The 25430-nt window shown below is 41.0% G+C and overlaps 1 protein-coding gene across 12 annotated transcripts in view; it reads left to right on the top strand.

The window, feature by feature from the left end:
* Window positions 1–25430, top strand: part of SNX25 (sorting nexin 25) — a 157419-nt gene that overhangs the window by 57912 nt on the left and 74077 nt on the right. For 11 of the 12 annotated variants that reach the window (XM_063637662.1, XM_055276559.2, XM_063637661.1 and 8 more), the window contains exon 6: window positions 17824–17894. In XM_063637662.1, the coding sequence (XP_063493732.1) occupies window positions 17824–17894 (71 nt within the window). Of the gene's footprint in view, window positions 1–12608; window positions 12708–17823; window positions 17895–25430 lie in introns of all 12 variants that reach the window. The other variant, XM_055276549.2, reaches the window with a different exon arrangement.

The following is a 25430-nucleotide window of genomic DNA, read 5'->3' on the forward strand; positions in this document are numbered from 1 at the left end:
ATATAATTCACGTACTATAGAAGTCACCACCTTTAAGTGTACAATTCAGTGGTTTTAGTGTATTCAAAGACTCTGTGACTGTCACTACTATGTAATTTCAGAATATTTTCATCACCCTAAAAAGAAACCCTGTGCCCACTAGCAGTCATTCCCCATTCCTTCCCTCCCTCCAGCCCTTGGCAACCACCAGTCTGCTTTCTGTCTATGGATTCACCTCGTCTGGACATTTCATATAAATGGAATCATGTAGTATGTGGCCTTTTGTGTCTGGTTGCTTTCACTCATTATGTTTTCAAGGTTCATTCTCATTGTATAATGTATCAGTGCTCCATTCCTCTTCTTGGCTGAATAATATTTCATGGTATGAATATAGCACATTTTATTTATCCTTTCACCAGTCCATGCGCTAGTTGGATTGTCCTCCATTTAAAGGATGCCTTTTGAGTGACCGTTGAGCATCTTCAGTGACATCGTCAGTGACTGTTGACGAGTGAGAGTAAAATAAAATGTTGCAGTTCCTAACCTCTTCCTAGTATGGCCTCCTGCCACGGCGTACCCACCGCCGCCAAGGAGTGATGGGACACAGGCACCAGGAAGGTGCACTCCTTTCGTGCACTATTCCCGTTCTGTATGTTGTATATTCCTCTGTCTTCCGTCTTACTACTAGGCTTTGCGTTTCCAGCAGAGTTTGCAGAGTCAGTGGGAAGGGCACTTGGAGTTATTTGGATTAGATAATTGAGCTTGTCACGTGACTAGTCTATTAGAGGCAAAAGAGATACATTCTCAGGTTTAATTAGGTTGGATCCTTTATAAGCGATCTCAGCTCACTGCAACATCTGCCTCCGGGTTTAAGCGATCCTCCCACATCAGCCTCCCAAGTAGCTGGGATTATAGGCACACACCACCACGCCTGACTAATTTTTGCCATGTTGGCTAGGCTGGTCTTGAACTCCCGGCCTCAAGTGATCCACTCACCTCAGTCTCCCAAAGTGCCGGAATTACAGGTGTGAGCCACCGTGCCTGGCCTGGAGCTGTTTTCTTAATTCATAGACTGAGCTATTCTGTTGTTTTTCTGGTTCAATTATAGTACTCTGCTATCTGACTTTATTGGTGTTTTACGTTACTATCTTCAAATTGCTCTCAGTACAATTTTGGGATAGGCTGCCTAAGGCAGGTAATGTGTTTTATTTAGACTAAGTAGTTGATATACCTGTCCACTTTTATTTTTTACATATTTGAGAGATTCATATTTTCTAAAGGAAATAAAGCCATTCAACTCTGTTAGGGTGGAATGCACTAAAAACAAACACAAAAAACCTTGAAGGCGATATTCGTAGTTCTGGAATAGTTTGGTTATTTTCTGAATCAGCTTGAAGTGCTTTCACAGTAGTACTAGAAATGCATCCTTCAAATATACTAAATTAGTGGTTTTAACCTTGGCTGTATGTCAGAACCACTGAGACCTTTTCAAAAAGTAAGTTGTATATCCCACTAGGTTCTGTAGCTTTTCCTTTTTCTTCTTTTCTGGATGCAGGATGTTGAAGTGAAGATGTGGTGGCTATACTTGTGTGATATTTTGAATTTTCCATGGTTTTCTGGTAGGAGCAGTGACTGACTCTGCTAATAGCACAAGAGCCAAAAATGTGAATGCCACCTTGGTTCAGGATATTAAAGGGCACCTGGATAGGTTTCCCACAGTTGGTGTAGGTGGTGAGGGATGCCACAATCAAGGAAGGCAAACCAGAGCTCAGAATGAAGGTGCATCCATTAGTGAAACTCACAATTGCCATTCAACTAGAGAAAAGACTGAGTCTTCCCTTGTTTTGAAGATAAAGTGGGGTCAAAACAAACATTACAGTAGAAATGAAAGGTCTGTCCTTTCAGAACCTCTTATAAAGGTGTGGGCAGCTTGTGGCCCAGGAAAGCATCCAGTGCTGCCTGCATTGTGTAATCCTGCAGTGCATTTGTAAACTGTGTGCTCATGAAAATGGTTTGCTCTTCCACAAGTAGGTGCCTCGGCTTCACCCCTAGGAATTTTTATGTAATTGGTCTGGAGGGGAATCTGGGCATCAGGATTTTTTAAAAGCTCACTGGGTGATTGTAACATGCAACTAATATTGAGATTCTTTTGTAAATGGGATATTCTTCCACCTGCTTCCCATCTGAAGTCTTGACTAGACATCCTGTTGTGTAATTCATTGCACCCTAATTATTTGAAAACTGGTTGTACTATTTGAGATATATGGAAACTCTGTTGAGGAGAATATTGACTGATCAGGACACCTCATTCTTTTCCCATGTTTATTGCAATGAACAAAGGGTGTTTTCTCACTGACCTTCCTGAGAGGCATTTTTAAGCTAAGGTTTGTCAGCCTTGGTAAAATTGACATTTGGGGCTAGATAATTCTTTATTGTGGGAGGTTGTTCTGTTTATTTTAGAAATTTTAGCAGTGTGCCTTGCCCCTACCCACTGAATGCCAGCGGTATTCTGCTGTACCCCTACAGTTGCAACAAATGAAAATGCTTCCAGACATTGCCAAGTGTCTTAGGGGGAAAAGCTGCACCTGGTTGAGAGCCACTGGCTTAAACCCATGAATAGATTGGAGGTACTTCAATTAGTTAGGATCCAGTTCAGCTGAAGGTTACCAAAAACCTCCCAAATAATGATGGCATCCAAAGTATAGCAGTTTTTTCCCTAGATTGATTGAGATACACATGACCAATAAAAATTCTGTATATTTAAGGTGTACAGCGTCATTTATTTATTTAGAGACAGGGTCTCACTCTGTTACCCAGGCTGGAGTGTAGTGGTGCAATCACAGCTCACTGCAGCCTTGACCTTCTGGGCTCAAGGGATCCTCTCTCCTGCCTCAGCCTCCCAAAGCGCTGGGATTACAGGGGTCAGCCACCATGCCTGGCTGATATTTGATGTATGTACACATTGTGGACTGATTACCGCAATCAAGCTAATTAACATGTCAATTACCTCACATAGTTACCATTTTTTGTGTGTGGTGAGAACACCTAGGATCAACTCTTAGTAAATTTCGAGTGTATCATACAGTATTACCAACTACAGTCACCATGCTGTGTGTTTGCTCTCCAGAAGTTACTCACCTCTGTGTGATTTAACCAGCATCTTCCAATCTCCCTACCACCTTCAGCCCCTGGTAACCACCATTCTACTCTCTGCTTTTAGGAGTTGGACTGTTTTAGATTCCACATGTACGTGAGATGATGCAGTATTTGGCTTATTTTATTTAGCACAGTGTCCTCCAGGTTCATCCACACTGTTGCCAGTGGCAGGATTTCCTTCTTCGTTAAGGCTGAATAGTAAAGCAGGCAGTCCAGGACTTGTGGTGTCGGGGCTCCATCCTTCTCAAGGACCCAGACTCCTTCCAGGTCACTGCTCTGCCATCCTGAGAGTATAGTCCAGAGTCTTCATGGTCCAGGGTGGATTCTAGAATTTGACCCGTCATATCCTAATTCCAGCAAGCAGGTTGAAGGCAAGGAAAAAAGATGACAAAGGTTATACACGGGCTGTCTTTTTTTTTTTTTTTGAGATGGAGTCTCGCTCTGTCACCCAGGCTGGAATGCAGTGGCGCAACCTCAGCTCAGCAATCTCAGCTCACTGCAACCTCCACCTCCCGGGTTCAAACGATTCTTCTGTCTCAGCCTCCCGAGTAGCTGGGACTACAGGCGCGTCCCACCACGCCCAGCTAATTTTTGCATTTTTAATAGAGACAGGATTTCACCATATTGGCCAGGCTGATCTCAAACTAATGACCTCGTGATCCACCCTCTTCTGCCTCCCAAAGTGCTGGGATTACAGGTGTGAGCCACCATGCCCAGCCAACACTGGCTGTCTTTTAAGGACCTTTCTGGAAACTACTGCATGGTATTTCTGCTTTTATTTTATTGGTCAGAACATTTGAGATATAATGGGTAATTTTATTCTGGGCAGCCTTAGACCCAGTTAAAAAATAGAGGATTCTATTACTTAGAAAGCAGGAAGAATGGTTATGGGATATGCAAGCAGCCATTTTTGCTGCCATAGCACATGGATAGTTTAGTGAGGCAGAATAGCTCTACTTCCCACACAAGCGTGAGAAACATGCAGCTTTCCTGGACTCAAACTCTTTGCCAAAGTTAAAGAGATGCCAAGCAAATGCTCAAGAGGAGAAAACTTTGTTTTTTAAGCTACTATGTGTTGAATATCTACTATGTATTAAGCACAGTATTGGATTCTTAATAATTATCATCTTTCTTGATCATTATAACAAGCATATGAATTAGGTAGTATTTTTTTCCTTCTTAGGGTTGTGGAAAGTAAACTGACTTGCCCAGGATCCCATAGATAATAAACAACAGAGCTGGGATTTGAACTCAGGTTGGCCTGACTTCAAATCCCATATTTAAGGCTGGGTGACTTGCTAGCCAGGTGGGCAGAAAACAGCAGTGACACAGGGCTCTAACTTTTGGGGGTTTCCTTCAAGTGTGGAGATAACCCTTTACTGTTTGTGAGTCTTGGCTGGCACTAAACCTTTGTACAGAGGACAAATAATACCATCAGAAGTGTTGACAGCTATTATTAGGACAGTGATAGACTGCCAGAGGGGCAGGTAGTGATAAAGAAAATCAGAGCAGCCTATTACTGCTGTAATTTTATTTACCACCAATCCAGTCTTTATTCGATGTTTCAGTTCTGGATTTGTTTATTTCTGACCCCTCATTTGAAGACCAACATGGAGAATTCTGAAAATAGTAGAGAGGGAATTTTAGTAATGGCTGAAAGCTTTAAAATTCAAACGATTAAGGATTATTTAGCTTGGAGAAGAAAAGAAGACTTTTTATCTAATACATACATAATACATGAGATTGAGGTGGTGGTTTCTGTTTTACTAGGATAAAGCAAGAGGAAAGGGGCATAATTAATTGATTAATGTAAAAGATTGCAATTAAGTGGGTTACTGATGGAGCTTTCTATTTTGCTTATTTTCTCTTTAGATATTAAAGGAATGGATTTTTTTCTTTGAATTAGTTCAGGTCTGCTTGCACATGAAGATAATGTATTAAAACATGAAAATGCTTAAAATAGCATGCTTCTGTGAAGAACTTAAATTATTTGAATGTTCAGTGTTTTCAACAGTGATTCTGAAAATACATTGTGACTCATGAGCAGTAAAATAGGATTATGTTGTAAAGGAACATGAAATAAGAAATCAAGTGTACCGCCATACAAACTAATGCATCATGTCAGAAATCAGTGAGCACATGTCAACTGCCAAAGAAAAAGTTAGTGTGGGTGGACAAGGAGATGAAAAATCATAATGTATAAAACAAAAAGAATCCTGGCAGATTTTTATGAAAAGAATGAATGAATATAAATTTAGTTCCAAAAAAATTCAAAATGCGAGGCTGTTTATGAAAAATACTCTAAAAGATCTTTCAGTTTTATGAGAAAAGTTCATTGACTTCAGAATATACCTCCTTCAGTTGGTGTCTGAGAAATAGCAGAGGGCACATATCAGAGAACACACCTTATTTTCATTTAGCAAGAAGGATAATTATGTATTGGCAGCAATATAAAATTTGATGTAAGAAGGGGAAATGTTGGTATAAAGAAGTTTATGATCTCTCTGAATTTATTATGTTCTTGTAGTTGGAGCAACACTGCACTGAGGTATGCATATCTGTTTTATGAATGAGTTAGGGTGAGTCAGTTTAATATAAAGTACTTAAGATATGGCACATTTCCCTCTATTAGCCATCACTGTAGTTGTTGTTATGATCATTAGACTGAGGATTGCAAATAGATTTAATCTTATTGTGAACAGTGATCAATTTCTAGTGGCCAACTGAAATGCAATATTATTTTTGGGGTTTGAGAAGCTCCAATAAATAACACTCTTCCTCCCATCCCGAGGTCGGAACCGTTTTAAAGCCAAAGAAGAAAACAAACGACCAAAATGTCACTCATATTACTAATAGATAATGGAGAATGTGGCCTATATGTGCAAGCAAGCAGCATGCTTTCTAAAACAACCTCAGAGCCAGGTGTCGTGGCACACTTGGGAGGCTGGGGCGGGAGGATGGCTTGAGCCCAGGAGTTTGAGCAACAGCCTGGGCAACATAGTGAGACCTTGTCTCTTAAAGAACTTCAAATAAATAGTCTCAGGATTAGACCATCTTTCCCATCTAGCAATGCTGGATGAGAATAAGCCTCCTTGACCCTGCTTTCCCCTCCTGCCCTGTCTCCCTGGCAGGTCCAGGATCCACTTGCTGGCTGCCCTTGGAGGCAGAGAACACACACCCTTAAGAGGAAGGAAAAAAGAAAGGCTGTGCTTCTCCACATGCTCATTTCTCTTCCTCTGTGATCAGATAAAAAGCCTCCTCCTGCCCTAAGGAGGAGTAGGCGAAGGGTGAAGGGCCAGAGATGGCACTTCTTATGTATGGAATGAAGCATCAATAGCTAGGGGTGGGTAATGCTCTTCCCCTTTTTTATTTTTATTTTTCAAGAAGGAGTCTCGCTCTGTCGCCCAGGCTGGAGTGCAGTGGCACAATCTCAGCTCACTGCAACCTCCACTCTCGGGTTCAAGTGATTCTTGTGCCTCAGCTTCCCAAGTAGCTGGGATTACAGGCATGTGCTACCACGCCTCGCTAGTTTTTATATTTTTAGTAGAGACTGGGTTTCACCACGTTGGCCAGGCTGGTCTGGAAGTCCTGACCTTGTAACGCACCCACCTCGGTCTCCCAAAGTGCTGGGATTACAGGTGTGAACCACTGCACCTGGGCCATCTTCTCCTTTAAAAAAGAAAAAAAGTGGTGCTAAGTCCCTACTCAAAAGAATTTTGTGACTCCCAAGGCCTGTTGATGGAACGGTGGAGAAGAGTGGCAGAAGATGTGTGCTGGTCGTTTTCAACAACTGGCTTTTGGGCAAGGTGAGAGACCCTGACTTGTGGCATTTGCTGATCCCTGTGGTGTTAATACTCCAGCCATGGCCGATTTAAAGCCACCAGCATGACATCACTGAGTATGGAGTTGGGGAGAGATTTGCAATAGCACACCATTACAGTATATAGAGTATTTCCAAAATACTGATACAAAAGATGTAAATAACCTCACAAGCATATGTAATAATAAAACTAATGAATAAAGTTATTAGGAAATGATGAGTTTTGAGTACTTATTACCTTTTAAAAAATAAAATGTATTTAATTGCAAGTTTGTATAATTTAATTTTTAATAATGATGGGTTTGATTTATAAAAATTCAGCAGCCACATCTCATGAGCCGGCACAAGACTCAGGGCTGGCTCCTGCACATCACTGAGTGGCAGCCACATGTTCTGTCTTTGAATGACCCTGTACTATAGAGAAATGCAGCTCTTCCAGAGATGGAGGACGGCTAACAACGCAAGTCAGCGTATGGCAATCAGTCAGGCACCTCAAGCGGACCCTGGCCAAGAGCTTGGGCTCAAGAGTCAGACAGACCTGGACTTATCAGACCTGGTTTGCATTTTTGCTTTGCTTCTTGCAAGCTGCATGACCCTGGGGAAGTCATTTAAACTTCGAGCCTCAGTTTTAACTGTGAAATGGAGAAAATACTTCCTACTTCCTAGGATTGTTGTGATAATTAAATGAAATGATGCATGGAATGAATGAATGTAGTTCTCAGGTCATAGTAGTCTTCCAGTGAGAGCTAAAAGATAGCAGTTGCCTGGAGAAGGTAAATACACGTTCAGATCCTGACTTGAATAGGATTAATGGATGAGATGAGGCTACAGGATGGTATCTTATTTCAGAAAAAGTTCACTCAAAATGTAGGAGAAAGTCATTAGGACATTGTCAGTATAGAACATAAAACTAGGCAACTAAAGGTGATATTCAGTAAACATTCTGAATAAAAATGCTTAATGTAAGAATTGAGAATGAAACATACAAATGGTGCTATACGTATGAGTATAAATAAACATTATAGTCATACAGCTGACATTAAACTATGAGGAACACTAGTAGAAAATAGATATAGATAGTACAGCGAAAATGTTTGGTGTTTTTGAGGTTATATAAAAGGCACCAGCTAGCAAGTAGTGATGTAGATTTGATTGTTTCTGTAACATGTAATTTCTGTAGGCTCTGGGAACTAGGAAATGAATATATGGTAACATTTTTATTTTAGAAAGATAAAAATATAGATAAGATTAAGAAAAGTATAAATACCATTTATACTTAATATATTTCCAAATTGTATAATATATATATATATATATATATATTTTTTTTTTTTTTTTTTTTTTTTGAGACAGAGTCTCATTCTGTCACCCAGGCTGGAGTGCAGTGGCGCGATCTCGGCTCACTGCAAGCTCCGCCTCCCAGGTTCATGCCATTCTCCTGCCTCAGCCTCCTGAGTAGCTGGGACTACAGGCACTCGCCACCACGCCCAGCCAATTTATTTTGCATTTTTAGTAGAGACAGGGTTTCACCATGTTAGCCAGGATGGTCTCGATCTCCTGACCTCGTGATCTGCTCGTCTTGGCCTCTCAAAGTGCTGGGATTACAGGCGTGAGCCACCACGCCTGGCTATAATATATTTTTATAATTATATACATATTATATATATGTCTATTTTTATAATTTTATGTTTTTATAGGGGAGAGGGAGACAGGTGTGCACGTGTATTTCCTAAGTTCAGGACACCTCACCCTGGGCTGCTCCAGTCCAGAACCTCCTACCTGATGTGACTCAAACAGTGTTGTAGGTGCATGGAGATGGTTTACTCAACCCTTGGGGTGGCTCTGTGATGGCTGGTTACCTCAGTGTTCTGTTCAAATATAATTTTTTTGAGACGGAGTCTCGCTCTGTCGCCCAGGCTGGAGTGCAGTGGCGCAATCTCGGCTCACTGCAAGTACCGCCTCCTGGGTTCACGCCATTCTCCTGCCTCAGCCTCTCCGAGTAGCTGGGACTACAGGCGCCCGCCACCACGCCCGGCTGATTTTTGTGTGTGTGTGTGTGTATTTTTTAGTAGAGACGGGGTTTCACCGTGGTCTCGATCTCCTGACCTCATGATCCGCCCGCCTCGGCCTCCCAAAGTGCTAGGATTACAAGCGTGAGCCACCGCGCCCGGCCCTCAAATATAATTTTTTATATGTGCTATGAATGGAAAAAGATTGGGAAGCATGCCTTAGTCTTTCTGTGGAATCAGCTGCCTTCTGCAACGCTAAAAAGATGGAAAACAGTTTTAAAAGCCTTTAGTGGAAAGAGCCTCTTGTAACTCTAAGTTCTAACTTAAAATACTTCCCCTATTTTACTCTTGACACTCCCTGCTTAATGCCATTGGACATACCTCATGAAAATATAGCGCAAAACCTTGTACTTACCTCAGTAGTACTCAGAGACATAAACACTAAAATGAGACATTTTTTCTTTGCTCATAATACTGGCAAAGATTAAAAATTTGTTAACTAGCATTGGCAAGGCTGTAGGAAAATAGAATCTTGTGTTCTATTGGGAGGAGTATAAATTATTACCTTTTTGTGACACAATTTTATAGTGTGGAAATGGGAATTCTTTTTGATGTACTTATGACTTATAATAATTTATCTTAAGGAAATAATCATGTGTGGACAGATTTCTCCAAGAATGTTGCTTGCGGGGTTTTTTTTGTTGTTGTTGTTTTGTTGTTTTTTGTTTGTTTGTTTCTCTGCTTTGTTTTGTGTTTTTAAGGCAAGGTCTCGCTCTGTCACCCAGGCTAGAGTGCAGTGGCGTGATCACAGCTCACTGCAGCCTTGACCTCCCATGCTCCGTCAATCCTCCTACTTCAGCCTCAGCCCAGTCCCAAGTAGCTGGGACTACAGATCATGCCACCATGCTGGGATAATTTTTGTATTTTCTGTAGAGATGAGGTCTCATTATGTTGCCCAGGCTGGTCTCAAACTTCTGGCCTCAAACTATCCACCAACCTTAGCCTCCCAAAGTGTTGGAATTACAGACGTGAGCCGCCACGCCAGGCTGCAGTTTTATTTAAACAGAGAAAAGCTTGTAATAATCAAAATGCCTAACAAAAAGGGTTTGGTTAAAAGGATTTTTGGTGTATCTATACAATGGAATACCATATATTGGTAATGGTGTTCCATTGTATAGATACAGCATTAGAATATTTAATTGTGCTGGAAAATATTAATTATAAATTAATAAAAAAGGCTCTAAGGCAATATGTACAGCATAAACCCAATTTTATAAAACAAAAAAAATTTGCATAGAAAAAGGTTATAAAGATAGTCCAAATGTTAATAATGGTTAACTTTGAATGTTGTGCTTTGTATATTTTCTCCTTTTCTTCAATGAACATATGCTACTTTAGAGAAAGTAAAAACTGGTGCAGACTGAGAAAGGAAAATCTGCCCAGCCATTTATCAGGCTGGTATAACAGACAGTAAAGCCACCTACAAAGTAAACAGGAAACAGCATTTCTCCTAACTACCTGCCATGGCAGTAAAATATCATAATGATCCCCTTCTTTGTGCTTTCGTATTCACTGAGAAACTTTGTTTTCAAAAATCTTAAACTACCACTTCCTGTTTGGAATTATGTCAGTAAGAATGACAGATTCTACTTTTGCCTGGATGATCTAAGTCAGCTTGACACAAAGAAGCAGCTTCGATTTGCGGCCCAGATGCAGAGCCACAGTTACAGGGTTTCTGGACTCAGTATATCTGTCTTACAGCTTTCAGGAAACAAGACCCTGGGTCGCCCAACGTTGACCCCTTTACACAGCCCTTGAGCCTATCAAAATGCTGCTTCATTTAAACTTCACCTTCACTCCACCGTTCCCTAGAATCCCATAGTAATGTTATCTTTTCCCTGGTTTGGAGAGACGCCGCACAGAACGGTTCCACTGCTACACTGTCTCTTGCTCTTTATGTGGGTCAGTTGACCTGATTTTGTTGGACTAGAGTGATCCTGGTGGTCTCAGGTTGATTGGGCTAAAATGCTTCTGTAATCAGGAAAAAATAAGGCTGCTTCAAATTTATGCATATTTAACAAACATATATACATACCATTTCCCTAGATAGTACATATCTAAAGACTCAGTAACTGTGTTAAGGAAGAATAATAATGAATATTTATTGAACTCTCACTTCGGGGCAGACTGTGTTTTAAGATTTTTAAGGTATTATCTAATTTAATGTGTATAACAACCCTATGAGGAAAAATTACTGTTATTACTCTTTTCTATAAATGACGATGCTTTAGTTTTAGAAAACTTAAATCACTTTGCCAGGATGGCATAGTGTGTGTTAGAAACAGGATTTGAACACAGGCCATCCAGTGTGAGAGCTCACATTCTTTACTACTCTGATACACTTTCTCAATGATCCAGCAGTCCCTTTTAGTAGTGCCATGGATGGGAAAAACTTCAGCTTAGCTGGCTAAAAGCATCATGGCTTTATTTCTTCACAAATTCTTTAACTGAAGTCCCTCTAACAAAAACATTCCTAGCCTGTGGCAACTGTGAAAACATTCTTATAAAATTCCTTAGGCCAGGTGCGGTGGTTCACGCCTGAAATCCCAGAACTTTGGGAGGCTGAGGTGGGCAGATCACTTGAGGCCAGGAGTTCAAGACCAGCCTGGACAACATGGTGAAACCCTGTCTCTATAAAAAACACAAAAATTAGCCGGGCATGGTTGTGCGCACCTGTAATCTCAGCTATTCCAGAGGCTGAGACATGAGAATCGCTTAAACCTGGGAGGTAGAAGTTGCAGTGAGTCGAGACTGCACCACTGCACTCCAGTCTGGGCAACAGAGCGAGACTCTGTCTCAAAATAAATAAAAATTCTCTGGTTTTTCATAGGCACTCGTAATGTGTATGGTATTCTCCATAATCTTGCTAATTTTTATAAAACATTGTTTTAAACCATTTATCACATTGCATACCTGAGACTAAGGTTTGGCCAGCCTTTGACTCTCCCATGAAATTACAGCATGTGCAAGTCCGGACAGGCTGGTGTGCAATGGCGCAATCTCAGCTCACTGCAACCTCCACCTCCTGGGTTCAAGCAATTCCCCTGCCTCAGCCTCCCGAGTAGCTGGGATTGCAGGCGCCTGCCACCATGCCTGGCTTATTTATTTATTTATTTATTTATTATTTTTAGTAAAGACAGAGTTTAACCGTGTTGGCCAGGCTGGTCTTGAACTCCTGACCTCAAGTGATCCACCCACCTCGGCCTCCCAAAGTGCTGGGATTACAGGCATGAGCCACCCTGCCTGGTCTCAAATCTATAACTATCTAAGATGATGACTTTGAAGTGCTGTGTAGCATTTCAATGAGTTTGAGATTGTTGGGAAGTGTTCAGAAACACAAACTTGCTCTTTTTATTTAGCCAGTTGTAAAATACCAAAGAGAGATGAGGTGGCCACTCTGAGGAGCAGATGGCATTTATCTTTGTGTGGCTTTTCCTTGTCACTGGGACAAAGGATACTGTAGGTAGGATCTTGCCAGAGTTGGAAAACAGCTGAATTCTTGTTATGCCCCTCCTCCCTAATACTTGACTTTACATTATCATTTTGCAAAACATATACCGACAATCTGTGCACTTTTGATCAAGGGAAAGTGTACAAATATCAGCCCTCCTGATTCTTGAACTGAACTCAGCACTTGCAAAGCTGTATCCTCCTCTGGAGAAAGAAAGCCGAGTGAGTGCCAGGTAACTCTGGAAGCCCGCGTCCTCGTGTCCTCAAGGATAGCCAGCATTTGGATGTGTTTGGATGTATATATTGTATAGTTTTGTTGAGAAAAAAACAAGAATGAAAAAGTCAATCATTTCCTCTTGATATTCAGTAACAGTGAATTAAACAAATTCAATAATCATCTTCAGATGCCCACTATGTGCAAAGTGCTGTGTGCAGAAGGTGTGGTGAGTAGTAAGATGAACTGGTTACACTCCTTGGATTCCACCCCCTGCCGTCAAGTGTTTGCAGTCTAGCACAGGAGACCCATGTGACTATAAGTAGCTAAGTAGGAAGCAAGATCCTAAGGCTGGAAGTGCAGTGTAAAGCACCAAGGAAGTGGGTAGGAGCAAATATTTTATTCTACAGCAGAGAACTCTTAAGAAAGCTTCAGAGAGGAATGGCCATGAATGGAGTGTTTAATAAGAGTTAATAAGATTTCAGCAGATAAGGGGAAGTGATGGTGTGCAGGAAGAAACAGGAGTACTATTAAGGAGAAGGAGAAATATTAATGAGAAGGGAGTCAGGAAAGACCTGGAGTGTGTTCATGGTATCACGTATGGTCTGGTTTGGCAGAAACAGTATGCAGGAGGGATATAGAAGGCAGTAAAGCTGGAAAGATGATCTGGCATTGGCCATACTTATGTACTTAGAAAAACCCTAGAGAAGATAAGTATTAACCTATATTGAATTTTAGAGCAGCAGAAAAATGGTTAGAGCATGACCTTTAGAAGACAGGCAGCCCTAGATTGTCATTCTGTCTCTAGGACTTAAAAGCAATGAGACCTTGTATAGATCTCATAATTATCTGAATTCTAATTTCCTTCTCTGCAATGTGGACATAATTATAGCACCTTATTATGAGGGTTAAGTGAGATAATGTAAACTAAAATATCTAAACAGGTACCCAGTACAATCTATGAATGTTTGCTGGTATTATAAGTTTATGGTTTCATTAAAAAAACTTTAACTCTTTACTCAGATGGTGTGTATTTTCTTTGGTACCCTTGATGACTCATTTGTTCCAAAGCATGAATCACAAAGAATATCAAAAGAATAAATTGTTCAGAATATTATTTGTACCTGTTAAGTGTTAGAAATGTTGACTCTTGTTAATTTAGCTCATTAATATCTATTGAGTGCCTACCATATGTTTAGTACCAAACTAGGTACTATAGGAGAATATAAGACAGAACTCCTGTGTTTAAGAGGTTCTTGATTTAGTTGGGGAGAAAAAAGTAGCATGTCTTTATTATACACAAAACTATGGTTTTGTAGTTTTTAGCCTACATTCTTAGGCTCAAAAATATGTCAACATTCTTTGAAGGTGTATTAGGCCTTGAAATGACTGGGCACACCATTTTCTTTGTTTACAGCATTCTTTGTGGTAGTGTGACTGTTTAAAACAGCAATATGAAAGAGTAAATAGATACTACTATAGAGCAGAAGTCATTCAGGGTTTCAGAGAAGACAGATACTGGTGTGCATTATAGGGATGGGGAAGACTTGAGGGAAGAAGTAATATATGTAAGATCTAGGTAGGTGGACAAGTAGGAAGACTGCCTTCCAGCAGGAAACAAAGCATGAGACTGTAGTTTTGAGAGGGCAATATAGAAACCAGCCTGGCTTAATTAGGTTCACATTCATAGGGAGAAAAAAAATGAAGTTGTTGGATAATAGAGCCAGTGCCAAATTGTGAAGGGAATGCAGGCAGGAATGTGGGGTTATTCATTTGGGGAGGTGCAGGAGGTATTGAACAAGGGAGAGATGAGGTGAGTGGTCCCGTAGGAGGGTGTATTGACAGGTGCTCAGGACGGTTCGGATGGGAGAGAGGATTGAAGTCAGGGAGACAGACCATTTAGCCATTGCAGTGACCCACTCAGGAAAGAAGGCAGCCTGAAACGGTGGTAGCCGAAGGTGTGTAAGCAAGAAGCTTATTTAAAGGCATTCAAAGGACCATCCGTGGGGCTTTGAAACTGGTGTTTATTAGTAGTATATATACCTAAGATGATTTTGAGAAGGATGATGGTACTAGTAGAGAAATGGAAAGGTAAGGAAACCTTACTGTGGAAGAAAGAAGGTTAGTTTAGCTTGAATAGGCTTAGGTACATAGATACATAGATAAAACAGCTTAGAAAAAGTTAAACATGACTCATAAATCTACCATTTTAACACAACTGCCCTTCATTTCATCTCTATTTTGCCTTGGAGCCCTGGCTCATGTATACACATAGATACATATCTGCAATCGTAAATCTATGTGCCATTTTTCATTTTAAAAATTAGTCTGTCATAAACATCTATTTTCATGTAATCTTTATTATATTACTGGCTGTGGATGCTTTCTGCTTCATCTGATATGTCCTGAAAGCAAGGACCATATTGGTGGTGTTCATTTCTGTGTGTCTAGAACATAAGAAAAGATTAAGAAATGTTTGTTTAATGAAAGCATTATTGGCCATACTCATTATTGACCATGAGTATTTTCATGCGTTTCTTTGCAGAACTTGCTACAACAAACATGTATGTGATAGTTTGGGCTTTGGGTTTTTATTTTGTTTTTTTTCTTTTGTTAAACTGTTACCTTATGATAAATACTTGAGATTGGAATGCTGTGTGGAAGCATGTCAGGTCTTCCTCAGAAAGCTCTCTATCAGTTGGAGTGGCATTTGGCCACAAGACAACTTGACATACAGCAACTTAAATGAGGCAGGTGTTTATTTTCCCCATGTCACCACATGTCCTGAGATTGGTAGTTAGGGGCTGTTTTGATGGTTCGTGATGTCATTGGAACCCTGAACTCCTGTCTTCTTATTGTGTCATCCTTAGCTTGTCGTTTTGTTTTTGTGTGTTTGAAACAGGGTCTTGCTCTGTTGCCCAGGCTGGAGTGTGGTAACACAGTCATAGCTCACTGCAACCTCAACCACCCAGGCTCAAGTGATCCTCCTGCTTCAGGCTCCCAAGTAGCTGGTACTACAGGTGTGCGCCACCATGCCCAGCTAATTTTTTTTTTTTTTATTTTTAGTAGAGACAAGGTCTCCCTTTGTTTCCCAGGCTGGTCTCAAACTCCTGGGCTCAAGCAATCCTCCCACCTCAGCCTCCCTAAGTATTGGGATTATAGGCATGAGCCACCACGCCTGGCCTTTTTATGTTTTGGGGTTTGTTTTGTTTTGTTTCGTTTTTTAAAGAAACAGGGTCTTGCTCTGTTGTCCAGGCTGGAGTGCAGTGGCACAATCATAGCTCACTGAGACTTTGAACTCCTGGGTTCAATTGATCCTTCTGCCTCAGCCTCCAGAGTAGCTAGGACTACCGGTATGCATCACCACTCCCAGCCAACTTTTTAATTTTTTGTAGAGATGAGATCTCACTATATTGCCTAGGCTCTTGAACTCCTGGCCTCAAAGCAATCCTTCTGCCTCGGCCTCCTAAAATGTTGGGATTACAAGTGTGAGCCACTGTGCCCGGCCTGGCCTGTGACTTTTACCCTCATGATTTTAAGGTACTGCTGTGCCTTTATCCAGTTGCATCCTTGTTTTACACAGAAAAATGAGGGAAGGGTGAGGACTAAAGATGGAAAGGGCTTTTCCGTGGAGGCTGCTTTTAGCCTGCTTTCCTGGAATCCCTACCCAGTGACTCCTGCCTGTCTCCAAGGCTAGAATGATATCACCTGGCCATCTCTGACTGCTGGGGAGAAAGCTAGTCTTTTTAGCTGGGTATGTCACTTTCCCTGATCAAACTGTAGGTCACTTAACAAGGAAGGCAGGGAGACTGAACATTGGGCAGGCAGCCGGCAGCGTCTGCCACCATCTCTTACTGGCATGACAACACTGCTCCTGACGGCCTGCTCTGAGGTCATGAGAGTCAGCCACTGATGTTTATCTTATCCACATGAAAAAATAAGATGCAAATTTGTGAGGAGACCACGAGTAGCTATGACTAAGATAAATTTGTCTCTGCGAGTAGCTATGACTAAGATAAATTTGTCTCTCCTCTGGGTTTTAGTTGAAAAGCAAAAGAATGTATGTAATTGTGTGCTCTAAAAGCCAGCCAGATATAACATTAAATCTTAGAACACTGCACAGTTTGTGTTCAAAGTAAGAATTAATGTTAAAGAACTTTATTACCAGCAGATGAAATTAATTAATTCATACAATTAAGGGCTAAGAAATAGGATAAACTACTCTGATTAGGGCAATACTTAGTAACCATTAAAGGGCACTTAAGAATTTGGATTTGTAAAGCCCAGTTGAATTTATGCTCAAAATAGCTACAATTCCAGGGTTGTACTCAGCACTTAAAATGTAGAATTTTATTTTTCCTGACTTGGAGGTCTTCTCAGGCACACATATATATATATATAGCTGGTGCTCTAATCTCATGCTTCTCAGCTCTCCGTGTGCCTTAGAATTGCCAGGGGAGCTTTAAAAATATTGATGCGAGTCGTGGTGCAGATACTTTGATTCTGTTGGGTTGGGACCGTCTTCTAAATGAGAAGCAATGAGGCAGTGCACTCAGGCAGGGCAATGGGGCTGCAGGGGAGAGGACAGCTCTGAGAACTATTTAAGACAGCACCATCCAGTAGAGCTTTCTGCAGTGAAGAAAATGTTCTACTTGCACCGCCCAGTGTGGTCCACAAGCCACAGGTACTGTGGAGCATTTGAAATGTGGCTAGTGTGATTGAGGAACTAAACGTTTATTGATTTAATTGAATAGCCACATGTAGCTCGTGATCACCTTATTAGACAGTGCCAATGTAAGAAGTAGGATCAGCTAGCTCTGCTCATCTAGGAGTATGGAGGAGAGGGAGGCAGAGCATAACCTCAGAGTTTCTACAGGAAGTGATGCTTCTGGTATAGGGAACAGAGTGGAGGTGAGGAGGCTCGTGATGTTTACATGAGGGCTTCAGAAGTGACTAGCACGTGGCATGGGGCCCGGCCTGTTGTAGATGCTCAGTCCATGTCGGATTATTTTATTGAGGCTTGGGAAGGATTCACAGCTCCTATGTCACATTTGTTTAGTATAAATACAGTCTAAAGTTATTTCTGAAAATAGTATTTTCTTCCTCTTAAATCTTTTTCTCTTTTTAAAAATCAGGTATCAAATTGTAGTGGAAATAATCCAGGCGACTACAATTAGCAGCTTTCCCCAACTGAAGAGGCACAAAGGTAAGAGCTGGCTTGTTTTCTTCAGTTCTGCATCTGAAAGGTCAGCTTGATCCCCAGGCTTCTCCCACCTGTCAGATCTTTGGCAAATAGCAGCTTTTCTGGCTTACATTTAAATATTTCAATTTATTAAAACAATACTATTACAGTATTAGAGAAGTAAATATAATTTCATCCTAACAACCTTTGTCTGTATTTCTGTATTCCCGTATAAACTTTATTCAGCTGCAGTCATAATTTTTAGAAGGTTAAAAACACTCAGTATATGATGTTTCTGTTCTGTTTTTAAACTAAACATGATTACATACTTTTTTCACATATTGAAATTTAATATTTCTATCTTGAAACATAACCTTGATGTTCATTTAAATGACTCCAAAAGTTGAGGTTTCATAATTTACTTAATCTTTTCCTTATTTTCCTTTTTTAAGCATTTTTTTTAAGGAATTATAAAATCTTTTTCCTTTATTTAAGCGTTGGATTGCTAATAGCTTTTTCTCTCTTTCCACTCTTGTGTTGTAGGTTTTGTTGGCGGGCGGGGAGTGGGGGGTGGTATATATATATATATATATATATATATATATATCTCTTTTGCTTCCTGTTTGTTTCTCTTCCAGTGAAGTAAGATTCTTTCCCAGGCATGATACCAAAGAATAATTAAGGTGTGAGGATGGCTCTCAACTCCCTTGTAGTTCGCCTGATGCTAGAATATTCCCCTTTGCATGTACAAAGGTAGAGAACGTGTTAAAATCTAGAGTGCAGAGCAGGTCTTGCTTTGCAGCTCAGAGGCCGCAAACACGGCTTTCACCTTGGAGAGCAGACATTCCACAAAAACCTCCAGGCCTGCCCAGGTCTCCGCCAAGGAGAGGGAGTAGAGTGCTAAAAGAACGGGGAAGAGTTGGGCCAAAGACATTAAAGCATGCTTTCAGGTTTCTCATGAGCACACAGAGGCAAAGGAAGCTTGGGCTGGGGACTTGGACCTGGGCTTGCCTCCCTGAGCCTGACAGAAGGTAGGAGCAAGTACAAAGCAATTATAGGTATACATTATGAAGAGGCACTGATTCCTCAGCTCAGCCTGTAAGGAAGCCTGTGCAGATATGTCCATTCAGCGGTGTTTACTGAGCACCTACTGAGTGATAATGATACAGTAGTAAACAAAACCTCTGCATTCCGATTCCCTAAACTAGGCTGGGAGGCAATCAGACAATCAACAAAAAAATACGTGTTATTTCAGATGGTCACATGTTCCTTGGAGAACAACAAAGTTGGGATGCGGGGAGCCCTGGTAGGGAGTGCTGGTTCTGCTGCAGGGGAGGTTAATTCTGCATTCAGTGAGTGAGCTGGGGAAGGCCTCACTCAGATGGTGGGCTTTGAGCAGCCATCTGGAAGCCTGGGGGTATCTGGAGAAGGGGAGGTGCCAAATCCTGATGCAGAAACTTGCAGGGTTTGCGGAAATGGATGGGGCTGAAGAAAGGGAGAGAAGCCAAACACGAGCTCAAGAGAGGCGGCAGGGAACCCAGTCACAAAGGCCCGACTGGTACTGCAGGGACTTGGGATTTTACTCTGAATGAGGACGTCTTTAAATGGGCCTTTGAGCTAAGGAGACTTGATATGATGAATTCCTACAAGTGTGGACTCTGTTCCTCTCCTTTTCTCCTTGCAGAGAAGATGCTTCACTTCCAGACAGATGGATAATTATTTGTAAGAGAACACTGGAGAGGTGCGCTGCCTTGCCGCTGTAATCTTTTTTAGTGCCCTTCTTTGAGTTCCGTCAGCAAAATACCTTTCTTATTTTGTTATTCCGTTAGTTTGCTAGGGCTACCATTAAAAAGTGCAAGCTGGGTGGTTTCAACAACAGAAATTAATTTTCTCACAGTTCTGGAGGCTGGAAGCCCAAGACCAAGTTGTCAGCAAGGTAGTTCCTTCTGAGAGCGGTGAGGAAGGACCTGCTCCAGGCCTCTCCCTGTCTGCAGATGGCCATCTTCTCCCTGTGTCTTCACACTGTCCTTCTTCTGTACCTGTCTTTCCTTCATGTCTACGTTTTCTATTCTTACAAGGATGCCAGTCATACTGCATTGGGGCCCACCTAATGACTTCATTTTAAATTGATTGACTCTGCAAAGGCCGTGTCTCCAAATAAGGTCACATCCTAAGGTACTTGGCGTTAGGACTTCAGCATCTGAATTTATTTTGAGAGTGCAGGAAGGACATGATTCAGCCCATAACAGTTACGTTACAGACATTCTGAGTGACGCTTGGTTCTTTAGTGTCTGTGTTTTCCATCTAAGCTGTCCTTGCAACTCTTTTGGGTATCCTGGCTTCGTTCTGTTGTTTAAGCACCGAGGAAAAGACAAACTAAGCACTCTTGGGGCCTTGGAGCCATTTTGCCTGGGACAGAAAACATTGGAGACTGGTTTAATTGCTTCTCTGAGGTTACTGGTTAGCAGTGATTGTCACCTCCAGCCTCTATGTCTGCCTAGTATAATGCTCCAGTGGATTTTAATCTTCCTGCTTTTTGCAAAGTTAAACTGCTTAGAGAAACTCTTACATGCTTTGTGCTTAATACGAAACTTTAGCATGAGAATGTGTGTACATGTTTATATATAAGGACAAAGTAACTGGCAAGAATTTACTCTTAATATGGTGTATTCTGGTTGAATTTTAATTATAACTGAAGTGTTTGGTTTATTGTAAGTATTAGTTTCTCTCTGTCTAAAATGATCAAAAAGGTCAGAATCTAGTTTAAAGAGAATTTATTCAAGTGCAGAAGTTGAGGACCACAGCCAGGGACACACTGCCAGGTTGCCTTGAGTGCTGCAGAGAACAAAAGAGAGGCTCAAGTTTTTAAAGAAAAAAAGACAAATCAGGAAAGGGGGCAGTTACAAACGTTGTCAGGAATTCTCGTGGGTTTACAGAAATAACATCGGTTAGTGCTTGGCTGTACACAGTTAAACTGTAATGTGTATGACGTTTTATGGCTTAGTTTAGAGCCTGAATAGAAGTGGCTTCAAGAAGTAATTATTTAGCTCATGGGGAAGTGTGACATGACCTCTGTTACATTCTAAATGCCTTTCTGGCCCTGATCATTTAAAGGAGCTCACATTCCTTAGAAAAAAGATTGTTCTTTTGGGGAGAAGAGGGTTAATTGTGGCAAAATACACGTAACAAAATTTACCATTTTTAAGTGTACAGTTCTGTGGCATTAATTACATTCATACTGTTCTGTAGCCATCATTACCCCCCACCTCCAGAACTTTTCATTGTCCCAAACTGAAACTTCGTACCCATTAAACAATAACTCCACCTTCCCCGCTCCCCTCAGCCCATGGCAACCACTATTCTACTTTCTGTCTCTCTGAGTTTGACAAGTCTATGTACCCTCATATAAGTAGAATCATACAATATTTAAAAGGTTCTTCAGTCTCAATTCCTAGAGCTGCCACAGCAAAGTACCACAAACTTTGTACTTTGCCACAGCAAAGTACCACAAACAACAAAAATGTATTCTCTCACAGTTTTGGAGGCAAGAGGTCTAAAACCAAGGCTTTGGCAGGGCCGCGCTGCTTCTGAACACGCTGGGGGAGCCTCTTCCATGTCTGTGCCTTAGCTTTCCATGTTGCTGGCAATCCTTGGTGTTGCCTGGCCTGGAGATACGTCACTCCAATCCCTGCCTCAGTTGTCATGTGATATTATTCTCTGGTTTTGCGTCTCTATTTTCTCAACAGGGGCACTAGTCATATTGGATTGGGGCCCACCCTGATTAAACATGACTTTATCTTAATTTGATCACGTTGGCAAAGACCCAAAGATCTTCCGAATGAGATCACTTTTGTAGGTATGGGGGTCTTAGAACTTCAACATACCTTTTTGGGAACACAATTCAACCCACTTCATTATAACTGGGTAAGTTCAAGTATAGCATTTAGTTCTCTTTTTTGTGTGTGAAAATGCTAGAAATATTTCTTTTCAGCAAGCTTTCTGACCACATTAAGATTTTCTACTTTTTCTCCTTTTGGGGTTAATTCTGGTATCAATATTTAGCTTTTTCTACATTAGTCTCTTTTAAGACTATAATAGGGTTCAAAGTTAGAAAAAAACACCTTGGCAAAAAGTAGACTGGCTGGAACTGTACAGGTAATTCCAGTCACCACATGCCTTCATGTCCAGAAAAAGACAGGTTCCATGGAATCAGTGCTCTGGCAAATGCTGCAGGTCTAGTAACAATGAAGGGAAGCACGGTGACAAGGGGAGAAAAGTAAATTGGACTTCGTTAAAAATGAAAAACTTGGCTGAGTGTAGTGACTCTTCCTATAATCCCAGCACTTTGCGGGGACCGAGGTGGGAGGATTATTTGAGGACAGGAGTTTGTTTGTTTGTTTCAGACAGAGTTTCACTCTTGTCACCCAGGCTGGAGTACAATGACACAATCTCGGCTCACTGCAACTTCTGCCTCCCAGGTTCAAGTGATTCTTCTGCCTCCGCCTCCCACGTAGCTGGGATTACAGGCACCCACCACCATACCCGGCTAATTTTTTTGTATTTTTAGTAGAGGTGGGGTTTCACCATGTTGGCCAGGCTGGTGTTGAACTCCTGACCTCAGGTGATCCACCTGCCTCAGCCTCCCAAAGTGCTGGGATTACAGGCGTGAGCCACCGTGCCCAGCCATGGACAGGAGTTTTGAGGCCAGCCTGGGCAACATAGCAAGACCTTGTCTCTACAAAAAAATTTTAAAAAATTATCCAGGTGTGGTGGTGCACACCTGTAGTCCCAGCTGCTTGGGAGGCTGAGCTGGGAGGATTGCTTGAGCCCAGGAGGTCAAGGCTGCAATGAGCTGTGATCATACCACTGTACTCCAGCCTGGGTGACACAGCCAGACCCCATCTCAAAAATAAGAAATAAATGAAAAACTTACGTTTGTCAAGGGACATTATCAAGAAAATGAAAAGACAACTCACAGAGTGGAGGAAAAATACTTGCAAATCATGTATCTGATAAAAAGGTTGTATCCATAACATATAAAGAACTCTTATAACTCAATAATCAAAAGAGCAATAACCCAGTTGAAACTAACACAAGACATCACTTCATGCCTTCTAGGGTGGCTAAAATGAAAGAGATAAGGACTGTTGGTGAGGATATGGAGAAATTGGAAACCTTATACATTGCTGTTGGAAATGGAAAATAGAAGACGATTTGGCAGTTCCTCAAAATTTTAAACATAGAATTACCATGTGACCTAGCATTTCTCCTCCTAGGTTTATACCCAAGAGAAATGAATTTGTATCTCCACAAAAAACTGGAATGTTTACAGTAGCATAATTTATAATAGGCAAAAATTGGAAACAACCAAATCACCATCAACAATGGGTAAACAAAATGTGGTATATCCAGACAATGGAGTATTATTCAACAATAAAAAGGAATAAACCTTGAAAACCTTATGCTAAGTGAAAGAAGCCAGATGTAATAGGGCACATATTGCATGATTTCATTTATATGAAATGCCCAGAATAGGCAAACCTATAGACAGAAAGCAGGTCACTTTCCAGTGTATGTTGCTAAGATGTTTTCATGTAATATTTACATTATATTTTTTATTGAATAATTCTAAAAAGGTATTCAGTATTTGTATGTCATTTATTAGATGTTTAAAATTTTACGGAAAATTTTTGACAAAAGAAGTGATTTTTAAATAATGTTTTCTGTTTTTATTTACATTATGGTTACGGTCTGGTTATGATCCAGGCATATTCATATTCATAATTTTATAGTAATGAAAACATTTCAATTTAGTTAGTGCCATGAGGGATTGCAGCACTAACAGTTAGAGAAACAATGTAAAACACAATCGTTTATAAACAGAAAATGAAAAATTAGATAAATGATGAAAACTTTAAAAAATATCTTGGAGTATTCCAACTAGGATGCCAGTGCACCAAGTAGCAATAAGGTATTGCAATCCAGGACCTGGATAATGCTAGTGAAAAGGAAGGGATTGATAAGGAAGATCGTGAAGGACAACAGCCTGCTTAGCGACTCGCGGAAGATGGGAACAAAGGATCCAAGAGAATGATAGTGCTGGTGCGATCTGCTGACTTTACAGAGGAGGGAACAGCTGTCAGTTAGTGTAAATCACCTTGATCAAAAGGAGTAACTATCAAGCATGCATAAATGCAGCTCAAAACACTTTGCTCAGCGAGGTCATCCCTTCTAGTCTACTGTTGTGTCCCATTGCTGCAGGTTGGTGAGATCAAGTTTAGGGTATAAAAGAAGAAGCCCTAGCACAGGAACTTGGGGGCCTTGGTTCAAGTTCTCTTGTGCTGCTACCTTCCTGATGGAATCTGCACAAGTCATTTTATTTCTCTAGGACTCAATTGTTTCCATCTTTAGATCGAGTGCTCTAGATAATCATAAAAGGTTCTCAATGGAGATGCTGAAGGAGTCGGGTTACGTAGGGGTTTGGTCTTGGACATCCTGGATTTGGGGCAAGAGGGGCACAGGACAGGCCTCATTTGGCATTTCTAAGCTGGGATTCATGTTGTGGAGAGAGAATAACCCTGAAGAGAAATATTTGGAAGTTACCATTATAGAGACAGTACTTAATAGTCCTCTGTTTCTGCTATTTCCAAGTCAAATATCAGTAAAGCTGATGCTGCCGCATTATTAGAGCCGAACAATGTATTAACAATCTGAAGTGACTTCTGCTAACTCGTACTATCTGCTGTCTCCCCATTAAAGTTCATATGTAGGTGCTTTCAATTTTAAATAAGTTATAATTTAAGTGCAGATACTTAAGAACAATTTTAGCATTCCTCCTTGTCCTTACATTTTCTTTTTTTTTTTTTTTTTTTGAGACGGAGTCTCGCTCTGTCGCCCAGGCTGGAGTGCAGTGGCGCGATCTCGGCTCACTGCAAGCTCCGCCTCCCGGGTTCACGCCATTCTCCTGCCTCAGCCTCTCCGAGTAGCTGGGACTACAGGCGCCCGCCACCACGCCCGGCTAATTTTTTTGTATTTTTAGTAGAGACAGGGTTTCACCGTGGTCTCGATTTCCTGACCTCGTGATCCGCCCGCCTCAGCCTCCCAAAGTGCTGGGATTACAAGCGTGAGCCACTGCGCCCGGCCTGTCCTTACGTTTTCTTTTAACTCAGTATGTAGTAACTTATTGGGTGTTACAGGAAGTCGTTCTTGTATTTCTCTGGTCTTTGGAGTTTTGATGTATGGCTGGCAAATAAAAGGCTAATTTATAGAATGGTTCTAGATAGCTGCATTAAAAATACCTATGTCGTTATTTCTCAGATTGACCTTCCCTTTTATTTCAATAAGAATGTGTTTCCCCCTCCCATAAAAGTCATTAAAGAAAGCTAAATTTTTAGCATTAAAAAATCTCCCCAAAATATAATCGTTCAGTTGTTTTTGGAGATCTTTGCATTTTGGAGGTAGTGTGATCTGATGAAAATCAGACAAAGAACCAGAGAAAAGTAAGTTGTAAGTAATTTTGTTTCCAATGTTCTTTCTCCTTATTGCTGCATTCTTTTTTAT

Source organism: Symphalangus syndactylus, chromosome 4 (assembly GCF_028878055.3).
Source record: "Symphalangus syndactylus isolate Jambi chromosome 4, NHGRI_mSymSyn1-v2.1_pri, whole genome shotgun sequence".
Taxonomy (NCBI): domain Eukaryota; kingdom Metazoa; phylum Chordata; class Mammalia; order Primates; family Hylobatidae; genus Symphalangus; species Symphalangus syndactylus.